The following is an 11,141-nucleotide window of genomic DNA, read 5'->3' as shown; positions in this document are numbered from 1 at the left end:
CACACACACACACACACACACACACACACACACACACACACACACACACACACACACACACACTTCAAATGAGAAAAGTCAAATAATTTCCTTTTGATTTTATCACGTTCTGATACATTCCGATAATCATCGTTCCACGGCTATCGCCAGTTATCTCTCTGACCGGACGCTAAAGTCCTACGCGAATCTATCAAAACAAGAAAACAGAGTTATCTCCCATATGTTGTTCGCGAGCAGTGTTCGCGAGACGAAAATGATGGCAGATTGGCCGACTTCGACAGTGATCTCCGTTCTGTTCTTCACAGTTATGATAAAGACATCGTTCTAAGGTCAAAACAAGTTGAAATTTTGGGACTGCTCCAGCGAGCGCCGAAACCAAACGGTTGATTATCACGTGACACTTTTGGCATATTTAGAGTTGTTTGCACAGTAAATACAGCCGCGAAAAATAGCTCGCTTGAAACTGTCTTACATATCAATTCCTTTGTAATTTAAACATTACACAACACCATGAAAAATCATTATCGACAACCGCGAATCTGCTTATATCCATACCACATTACGAAAAGATCTAAATATGTAAAAAATCAAGGCATCCTGTCAGGGATAGAATGAGCCGAACTAATTTTAACCTGAGGTCAGGATGGTTCTGATAATGTACCAAAATCAAAATCAAAATCTTCTTCTTGTCGTTCGCTGTTAGATCGTCAGTCCGGACTGCAGGGCGAAACGTGCTGTCCTAAAATCAAAATCAATTCCATTGCATCTGCTTAACGAGTCACATTGAAATCGATTGCACACGTGAGATCTGTATAATATTGCAAAACGCGTTCCACAAAGTTAAAACAATTTGGGTTTTACAGCCAACGCGTCCCCCCCCTCTCTCTCTCTCTCTGTAACACACACACACACACACACACAAACTTATATGTGTGCAAAAAAACATGGATGCATAAAGTGATTAACAAATGTACACACAAACCGTACACTTCAAATCAACAAGTTCAATCATTTCCTTTTGAATTTACCACATTCTGAAAATGGACAAGAACAAAACAACAATTCAATCACATTTGCTTGATAAGTCTTACACACACACACACACACACACACACACACTGTCACTTCCCTATATTGAGGTTAATAGATGCAGAACATCTGACTATCATCATTTCATATGGTGTTCTTCTCAGGCCTTGATCTTTGGTCATATGACACATACTTTCTTGATCTGACACAGAGTCTAAAAGTGTTGACATGCAGTAAGTCATCAAACTGAAATATATATTTTTTTTTGTAAACAGGAAATGTGGACCTATTCATTTAACATTTTCTATCCAGGTCCAACTTACTCTTAAAACAAAACTGTGGCCAACTATGCAAGTGCACAGTTCCTGGGATATAAATTGTGAATACTCATGTGTTCTTTTAGCAGCTAACATACAACCTTCACACACTGAACTGTTGTAAAGACTCGACAAGAGAATTATTAAACAAAACAGAATGTCTGTTTTTTCTACACAGACACACACTGACACAGACAGACACACACACACACAGAATTGCCAGCCCACCTTCTCCTGCATATGTTCACAACCTTGGCACTGACACTGTTTTCACACACAGAATTGAACTCTCTCTCTCTTTCTCTCTCTCACCAAATCACCCTTTCTCTCCCCCTCGCCGCACCTCTTTTCCTCTTCCCTCCTCCCCTGCTTATGTGCATGACCCTCGCTACAGTTCTTACACACACCAACATGTATAGGATGTTCGAAAATATCTCTATCAGGATTTTCAAGCGTTGTGGCAGAGTAAGACCCCCGTTTACTGAAGCAAGCTTTTGAAAGCAAGGCGATCCAAGTTGCACGCTGATTACTGATTGTACCTGCTATGGTGACGCACAACTATCTCTGATTGAGTATTGTATGCAAAGTGCGCTTATATAAATATATCATACCAGGGATCGCGCTAGGTTTTTTCAAATTGCGTACGGCTTACGCAATGTCGGCAAAAAAACGCGCAAAGCAGAACCGATTTTGCGACACACTATAACACAGTTAAATCATGTCAGGCTTAAACTGAAAGCGACTCTCGGCCTAGATTTGGCGCCACACGCCCGGTGCATTTTGGGTGCATGTTCTGTTTCAGAAAACCGACCGGCGTTGCTTTGCGTCGCTTGCGACACTCTTATGCCGAGAGCACGTCACCTCATTTTGTGTTATCCAAAACAGACTTTAGATTTGAACTCGCGCGCTTGTGCTATGTTTGATCCAGAACAGACTAGAAATTCTAAACTTGCGCGCGCGTGCTATAGTCTGATTCAGAATTGGGATGTGCTGCTGAGCATGCCGTTTTGAATAGAAGTTGTTTTGCGTACGCGTTACGCATAAGCGCCGGGAAAATGCGTGGGCGGATTTTATAACGCGTCAAATACGCAAAAAACATGCGTTAACGCGATCCCTGTCATACTCTTTTCTTGTACTCATTACAGTTCACGATTCGTTGCATCAATGATCGCCAGTCTGGAGTGAAAGCTGACATGTTTTGACCGACATGTTACGTCGGTTTGGCTTGGGGTCATGTGAGTTAGGGAACACAATTGTGCTTAGCGATCACTGCCAGTGATTGGCAACAATCGGCAGCGAATCGTGGCTCTGATGTGCATGTTTTCAAAAGAAAAGGGTATCATATCGATTGCACACTGCATTATATAAACATCAGAGTTAGTTGTTTGTCGCATTGGCAGGTTAAACCCGGTCACAAACGCGCTACGTCTTGCTATGCCTTCACTTTGAAAAGCTTGCATCAGTAAAAGGGGCTCTTATTCTTAAGCCTGGTCTCAATATACACAGTAACCTGCACTATAACTGCATGCAGCGTTTGCTTCGTAATTTGCTTTTACTGCGCTGTGCGCAATGTTTTGTCGCATCACTGAAAGGAACGGCTACCCAAACTCATTTCACATAATCCCAGAACGAATTTCTCCTTGCTGCACCACGATTCGCCTAATCCAGCATGAATTTGCACAAAAACATAACACAAAGCACGTAATGATGCCAGAAATCAAGACTGGATCCTATTTTCAAAGAAATATCATCAGACTTGCGATGTCATAATGAGGTTAAAACGTGTCATTTGAATGTGTCATTGTCAGCCAGCCAATCAGCGACGACTGGGGGTGACACACCCTTTTACTGCGCAATACAAGACTTATGCAGTGAATTGCAGTGAAATTCACTGCATGCAGCTGCACGCAGTACTTTCATCTACTGCGCGCAGCTGCATGCAGCGTATATTTAGAACAGGCTTTACTCTGCCACACTGGTTACAAATCCTGACAGAGTTATTTATGGAAAACGTCCATTCAACCTCATCCGAACCAATACCTCACCAACTCTCTGTTTACTGCATACTGCATATATATGTACACAACCAGTTCGCAGTTTCTTCACAATTAATGCTTTGGCTCTATGATAAAATCGTCACTGTCTTTCAAGTTGCAACGTTCGGTTAGCGTTTACCTCCATGCTAATGCTTGGGCTCTATGATAAATTCATTGCCGTCTTTTAAGTTATAATGTAAAGTTGACCTCCTTGTCAAGGTAGAACAGCACAAACTTCCTGCAAGGAAATCTCAAAGTCTCAGGCTGTCTGGTTAGCAGCTACCTCCATGCAAATGCTTCGGCTATCCGATTAACTCATCAACGTCTTTTAGGTATTCATATATTTTTGTCGGCACCAAATTGCACTTCCTGGTCCAGGTAGAATTGGGTGAACTGGCTGCTTGGCATTCCTGCAACAATTTCTTGACTTTACACACTGTCTGGTTAGCAATTTACCTCCATGCTAATGCTTGCGCTCTCCGATAAAGTCTCATCACCGTCTTTTAGGTTTTCGTATATTTTTGTCAGGGTAAATCCTTTTCGTACCGAACTGCACATCCTTGTCAAGAATAGAACAATGTGAACTGGCTGCCTGGCATTCCTGCAACGTTCTGCAACAATTTATTGTCTTCCCACACTGTCTGGTTAGCAATTTACCTCTATGCTAATGCTTTGGCTCTATGATAAATTCACTGCCATCTTTCAGGTTGTACGAATAGAGCTTTTTGTCTGGGTAAATCATCCTGTGGGTAAATCCTCCATAGTGGGTCTCCTTGTCATGATAAAACAGGACGAACTTGCTGCTTGGCATTCCTGCAATGTTCTGCAACGACTTCTTGAAGTCTCGCACCGTCTGCTTAGCGTTGACTTCCACGCGCTCTCGACGATTGTCAAAGACAATGTCCATGCTGAACACTGTTTGTGGTTTCAGGCTCACTGTTGCCAGCTCGCTGACCCTGCCGTGGACCTTTTCCAGCTCAAAGAATCTGAAAAATAAGATTGTACACATGTACATTGCATGCTGAGGTAATTCTGCTGCGTCCTGCTCAGAACATTTGCAGAAGGTTTTCAGGTGTATACTTTCAACAGCATAAAAAAAGACTTTCCTGAATATAAAATGTTACCTCAAAACAGTTGAAAAAGAAAAGATGGACCAGCAGATTTTTTTTTTTTATAAAGCATGATTTTCCTCAAAATCTGTTCACACGGGAAAGAATGTGCCTTTAACTTATCTACATCACTATGTCAAACAAAATGAGCATACATGTTACTTAGCCATTTTTATTCATTTCTCTCACTGTCTCCCCCTCTCTGTCTCTCTCTCTGTCTCTCTCTCTCTGTCTCTGTCTCTCTCTCTGTCTCTGTCTCTCTCTCTCTCTCTCTCTCTCTGTCTCTCTCTGTCTCTCTGTCTCTCTCTCTCTCTGTGACATGTATATTCTGTAAATTCCCACTTCTGTACATGACGTTAGAATTTGTGTAAAGCCTGTGAGGTGTACATAGTCCTGTGAAATCTATGGTGTTTTTTTTTTGGTTTGTTTAAAAAAACAATATGTATTTGTATAATATGATTAGAGTAGGCCCTCTCTCTGGGCGAGGGCTGGTTGAAAAAAAGCTTGTTTGTAATGCTTATGCCACAACCCTCGTAAAATAAAATTGTATTTGATTTCTCTCCATCAAACCCTGATACGAAAGAATTTGCATTAAAAGGAAAATGCCAGCTGTGATAGCTGAAGCAAAAATAGTAGTACAGCAGAACCCCCCTATTAAGCCCCCCCAATGTAAGACTATCTCCCTTGTAAGACCTTGTCTTTTTACATTTAGTCAAGTTTTGACTGAGTGTGTGTGTGTGTGTGTGTGTGTGTGTGTAGAGCGATTCAGAGTAAACTACTGGACCGATCTTCATGAAACTTTACATGAGAGTTCCTGGGAATGATATCCTCAGAAAATTTTTTCATTTTTTTTGTATGTCTTTGATGATGTCATGTACGGCTTTTTGTAAAAGTTGAGGCGGCACTGTCACACTCTCATTTTTCAATGAAATTGATTGAAATTTTTACCAAGCAATCTTTGACAAAGGCCAGACTTTGGTATTGCATTTCAGCTTTGAGGCTTAATAGAGAATACTACATGGCTAGCTGTGTCGTACCATATTTACACGAGTTGTTTTTTTAAATATTGAACTGCGAGCGAAAGCGTGTATTTTACTGAAAATGTCCTGCAGTCGAGGCAGCTAAATTGAAGACGCTTGTTTTGGAACCTCGATCTCTTCTAAAGCCTCGTGCAATCTATTACGTCAAAGCAAAGAAACGTCACTCTGAAAGTGTGGCATGACGTGTTAGTTCTAAAGATTCATCGAGGGTAATTAGCGAGCGCAATTTTTGTTTCTATAATGACGTTTGTCTCGGTGACTTTGGCATCATAAGCAGTGGAAAAACAGGTCCCTGCCAGACTTGCTTGACATGACCTCATTTACATGATATACACACGTGTGATTTGAACGATTATTATCTCACGGGTGTCTCTCTCACGTATGTAGGATAAAACATTATTTGATGAATTTGGTCATTACAATTTTTTAAATGTTTGAAATTATAATTACAATAATTTTTTCATAAAACGATCCAAAAACAATTTCATCTTATTCGTCATAATTTTCTGATTTCAAAAACATATAAATATGTTATATTTGGATAAAAACCAAGCTCTGAAAATTAAAAATATGAAAATTATGATTAAAATTAAATTTCCGAAATCAATTTAGAAACAATTTCATCTTATTTCATTTCAGTTGGTTCCTGATTCCAAAAACATATAGATATGATATGTTTGGATTAAAAACAAGCTCAGAAAGTTAAAAAGAATAGAGATACAGAAAAGCCTGCTATCCTGTTCAGCGCAACTACTACCGCACTTTTCTGGCTTGTCGGTTTTACTGCCATTGACACGAGCGGTGGACTGCATGACGATGCTACGAGGTCTTGGTGAAAAATGCAGTACGTTTAGTTTCATTCTGTGAGTTCGACAGCTTGACTAAATGTTGTATTTTTGCCTTACCCGACTTGTATTTTTGCCTTACGCGACTTGTTGTATTTTGTATTCATCAACCCTACAAATGTACCCCCCATTTTAAAACTTCCTCCTTTTCAAGACCTGATTTTCTCAGATTTGTTGACGTCTTAAAATGGGGTTCCACTGTAGTTGATTAACAGTTGTAGAAGTTGTCTGATGCTGTGAAAATGCAAAGCAGCTCTTTCAAATTCTGAGAAAACGATTACCCCCCTTTACGATAAAATACACGTCACCAGAAAGTCAAGTAAACTGGATTATCACACACAAAAACAACTGGGATTTATTTCTCAATATATTATGTTAGCACCACATTTAACTGATCTAAAAACTTAAAGCAGACAACTACCGTCTGATGACCATTGCTGAATTTTGATCCCATAAAGGAAGGGAAGTAATAGACCCAAGATGGAGAAAAATACCAAGTTTGATTGATCTTATTGCAAGGCGTCAAAAACTGCAATTGCTTTTACAAACACTTTTTTTTTTTACGTTGTGCAGGGGTAACAACATAACTTTCGCTCAGCCTCGTATCAGGCCCTGTTCGTGAACTAATTATGTCAAAAGCCTACATGGAAGTCTATAAGTCTTGTTTATTTGCAATTTGTGTACATACAAACTTGTTTTACGTTGTGCAGGGGTAACAACATAACTTTCGCTCAGCCTCGTATCAGGCCCTGTTCGTGAACTAATTACATCAAAAGCCTACATGGAAGTCAGCTATTAGTCTTGTTTAGTTTGTACGTAAGTCAAAACATTGTGTTCGATTACCTGCAAACATGATCACGGGAAATTATAATAACATTTTGGCTATTGTTACCAAGCAACTATCAAGTTCAAAACCCTCTTTTTTGTGTGTGATAAGCTCTTTGTTTGGCTAAGATTGTTCTTTCTCCAACACACTTATGTGTAGAGATATAGTAACCAGGGGACCCAAAACACTTTTCGCAATCCTAAGCTTGCTCCTTCTGAATGTGAAGGACGTTAAATTAAACACTGCATACCAGTCGGAATGCCTTTTATAAAACTCAAAACTCAGTAGTCCTGTCTACATTTTAGAGAAAAGATGCGGGTACCTGATATGGTAACATCGAAAAAAAACAACGAAAAAAACAACTGTTGGCAGAGATGTGAACTGACAAACCCCATAAAGTTTTGTTTGGCTGACAACACTAAATGTATGTGAAGTCATCTATGCCTGTGGGATGTTTGCATGTGTAAATATTTTGACGGTTTGCGACAAAAAGACACATTGCTGCTTCAGTGATGCAGTTACCTGCACCATGCATCTTTAAGAGAAAAAAGTATCAAATGAAAAAACGATCACAGAAACTGCAACTGTAACAACACCTTGATATTGAAATAAAAAAAAAAAGCAATCCAAATTGATCAGACGGGTTGGCGGGTTTGTGACAATTAATTTCCAGAAAACGGTAAAATACTTACACATTACTAATAAAAATGAGTTCTGTTAAACCCATGCGATGTCAGATTTATGTGAGAATAGACAGACCTGTCAGGCTTGTATTCGCTGTCCTGGTAGAGACGTAGAAATGCCAGCTTGTAACTTAATTAACCTTTCTTGTGTGTTTGATTCTGGAATGTCTGGTCAATATGACACTATTCAACCCCTGCGATGTCAGACTTTTCTGAGGGTAGACAGACCTTATAGGCCTGTAGTCTGTATCAAGGTCGAGACCTTTTGTGCTTTTTATTAAATATCCGGTCAACATGAACCCTGTTAAACCCTGCCACATCAGACTTTTTTGCTGAAGTCACTATCCTCGTTGGGACCTTTCTTCATTTTTGATTCTGAAATTTCTGGTCAACATCAAACACTGTTGAACCCCTGCAATGTCAGAATTTTGTGAGAGTATGGACAGACCTGTCCGGCTTGTAAGTCACTATCCTGGTAGAGACGTAGAAATGCCCGCTTGTAACTCAACCTTACTTGTGTTTTTGATTCTGAAATGTCTGGTCAATTTAAACACTGTTGAACCGATGCGACGTCAGACTTTTCTGAGAGTAGACAGACCTTATACTATAGGCCTGTCGTCTGTATCAAGGTTGAGATCTTTTGTGCTTTTTATTTAATATTCGGTCGACATGAACCCTGTTAAACCCTGCCACATCAGACTGTTCTTCTGAAGTCACTATCCTGGTAGGGACCTTTCTTGATTTTTGATCCTGAAATTTCTGGTCAACAAGTACACTGTTGAACGCCTGCGTTGTCAGACTTTTGTGAGAGGAGACAGACCTGTCTGGCTTGTAGTGGCTGTCCTGGTAGAGACGTAGAAATGCCCGCTTGTAACTTAACCTTTCTTGTGTTTTTGATTCTGACATTTCTGAGAGTAGACAGACCTGTCAGGCTTGTAGTCACTGTCCTGGTAGAGACGTAGAAATGCCCGCTCAGCGTCCAGCCTCTCCTCCTCCTTCACGCTGCTGCCGTTCAATCGCTTGATGTTGGGAAGCCGAGTCACCAGCTGCTCACGTCGTGACTTCTCCTCTTGTTCCTAACAATCAGTAAATATTTGTGAAATGAGATAGAAAATACGGTCATGTGAAAGTGTCAGTAGGTCCCAGACATATTGTGGGTTGTGTGTGCTTGTTTTCGTATGTTGGTGGTGCTGTTGTTGTGTTGTTATTTTATTTTTATTTTATTTTATGCAATTTATATCGCGCACATATCTCAACCACGGATTCAAGGCGCAGGGATTTTTATTTATGCCGTGTGAGATGGTATTTTTTACACAATAATTATATCACGCATTCACATCGGCCAGCAAACCTCAAGCCTATTAGGGCGAGCATTCACCTTTCACGGCCTATTATTCCAAGTCACACGGGTATTTGGTGGACATTTTTATCTATGCCTATACAATTTTGCCAGGAAAGACCCTTTTGTCAATCATGGGATCTTTAACGTGCACACCCCAATGTAGTGTATATATATGTATTTAAAAAGAATAAAACCATGTTAAAAGAACAAATTAAGTGAATATCTGACCAGAATGATCCAGTATAAAGCAAGATTTGAATTACAGTGGTACCTTTGATGAAGGACACCCTTGGGACAAATTAAAAGAATCCTTACATTGCAGGTGGCCAGTCAAGACAGGTATATTTTGGTTAAAATACTAGATAAAGGGACTCAAGAAGTTGTTCTTCCATGGGTGTCCACTCATTAGAGGAGCCTAACATAACAGGTAACACTGTATTGTTGTGAAAAATAGGCCGTGAAAGGTGAATGCTCGCCCTAATAGGCTTGAGGTTTGCTGGCCGATGTGAATGCGTGATATATTGTGTAAAAAATTCCAACTCACACGGCATAAATAAAAATCCCTGCACCTTGAATCCGTGGTTGAGATATGTGCCTGATATAAATTGCATAAAATAAAATAAATAGATAAAATTAAATAAATAAAAAGAGATTAAGAAAAGAAACTTCGGGGTTAGCAGTGTTTCACTGGTTTACGTTTGGTCCACCTCCTAAACTGTAGTATTCCTAGCCCTAAAATTCCCCTTCTCTCCTGTCTCTGTCTTTGATTGTCTCTCTGTCTGAAAACCCTGCATCAAAAAGCAATCAAAATTATAGGCATAGGAAAAAAAATAAGAGAGAGAGAGAGAGAGAGAGAGAGAGAGAGAGAGAGAGAGAGAGAGAGAGAGAGAGAGAGAGAGAGAGAGAGAGAGAGAAAGAGAGAGAGATAGAGAAAAAGACAGAGAAGAGAAAGAGAAAGCGAGAGAGAGAGAAAGAGAGAGAGAGAAAGCGAGAGAGAGAGAGAGAGAGAGAGAGAGAGAGAGAGAGAGAGAGAGAGAGGGTCAAAGAGAGGAAGGGAATTTATCAAAGAAAGACTGCAGATAAAATAAATCAAACCCCAATAACGACACACACTTACAAAAACAAACATCACCCACACTCAAAAAAACACACACATCCAAAACACATCTTCTTCCCTCACCTCTAAAAACGGAATGCCAAGCACCCGAACGTCAGTCAGCGCGGGCAGGTGACGCAGTTTATCCACCTCATCCCAACCCTTCAGCTGTGTCTTGTTCAAGCTAAGCATCTCCAGACAGGGGAACAGTTGAGCCATGCGGGATACATCGTCATCAAGGGAGGTAATCGAGCTCCCGGCCAGGTACAGGTGACGCAGGTTCGGAAAGGCGCGACCCAGGCCGCTGACCTGAGACCAGGTGTCAATGTCCTTGTTGTTGAAGAAGAGGTGGGTGAGGGAGGGGTAAGTGAGGTGGGGGGGTAGGTCTACGCTGGTGTAGTTGTTGAGGCTCAGATGTAGCTCTTCCAAGCTGAAAAGAGATTCAGTGAGTGAATAAGAAAACAACAAAAAAAGAAAATGAATAAATACATGAACAATTGCAAAATTAGTAAGTTGAAAACAATAAATAGATGACATGCAGTAACACATACATGAAATAATACATAAATAAATCAATATATGACTCAATAAAACAATCAATCAATCAATAGATAAATACATAAATAAAAGCAGTATTAATTAGGTCAAGAAAAAAATATATAAATCAAAAAGACAAAACTCATATTTTTAGACTTTACAAGGAAAGTCACTCTTCTCCAATATTCTTTGGACACAGATTGTTGGCCAGTATAAAAAGACACATTCACCCGTATTAATAAAACAAAAAAACTTTAAAAAACGTTACTGACCTACCGTTC

General features: G+C 40.0%; 2 protein-coding genes across 3 annotated transcripts in view; one reads left to right on the top strand and one right to left on the bottom strand.

The window, feature by feature from the left end:
- Positions 1-11,141, top strand: part of LOC138973308 (arylsulfatase B-like) — a 443,818-nt gene that overhangs the window by 298,061 nt on the left and 134,616 nt on the right. The window lies entirely within an intron of this gene.
- The window catches only part of LOC138973297 (tubulin-specific chaperone cofactor E-like protein), a 31,729-nt gene continuing 20,671 nt past the window's right edge, over positions 84-11,141 (bottom strand). For both annotated transcript variants that reach the window (XM_070346016.1, XM_070346015.1), the window contains exons 7-9: positions 10,408-10,753; positions 8,810-8,961; positions 84-4,368 (exon numbers count right to left, since the gene is read on the bottom strand). In XM_070346016.1, coding sequence (XP_070202117.1) covers positions 4,047-4,368; positions 8,810-8,961; positions 10,408-10,753 — 820 coding nt within the window. In that variant the 3' untranslated portion in view covers positions 84-4,046. The remainder of the gene's footprint in view (positions 4,369-8,809; positions 8,962-10,407; positions 10,754-11,141) is intronic.

Source organism: Littorina saxatilis, linkage group LG8 (genome assembly GCF_037325665.1).
Source record: "Littorina saxatilis isolate snail1 linkage group LG8, US_GU_Lsax_2.0, whole genome shotgun sequence".
NCBI classification, from domain to species: Eukaryota; Metazoa; Mollusca; class Gastropoda; order Littorinimorpha; family Littorinidae; genus Littorina; species Littorina saxatilis.
This window is presented reverse-complemented; position numbering and strand designations above follow the sequence as displayed.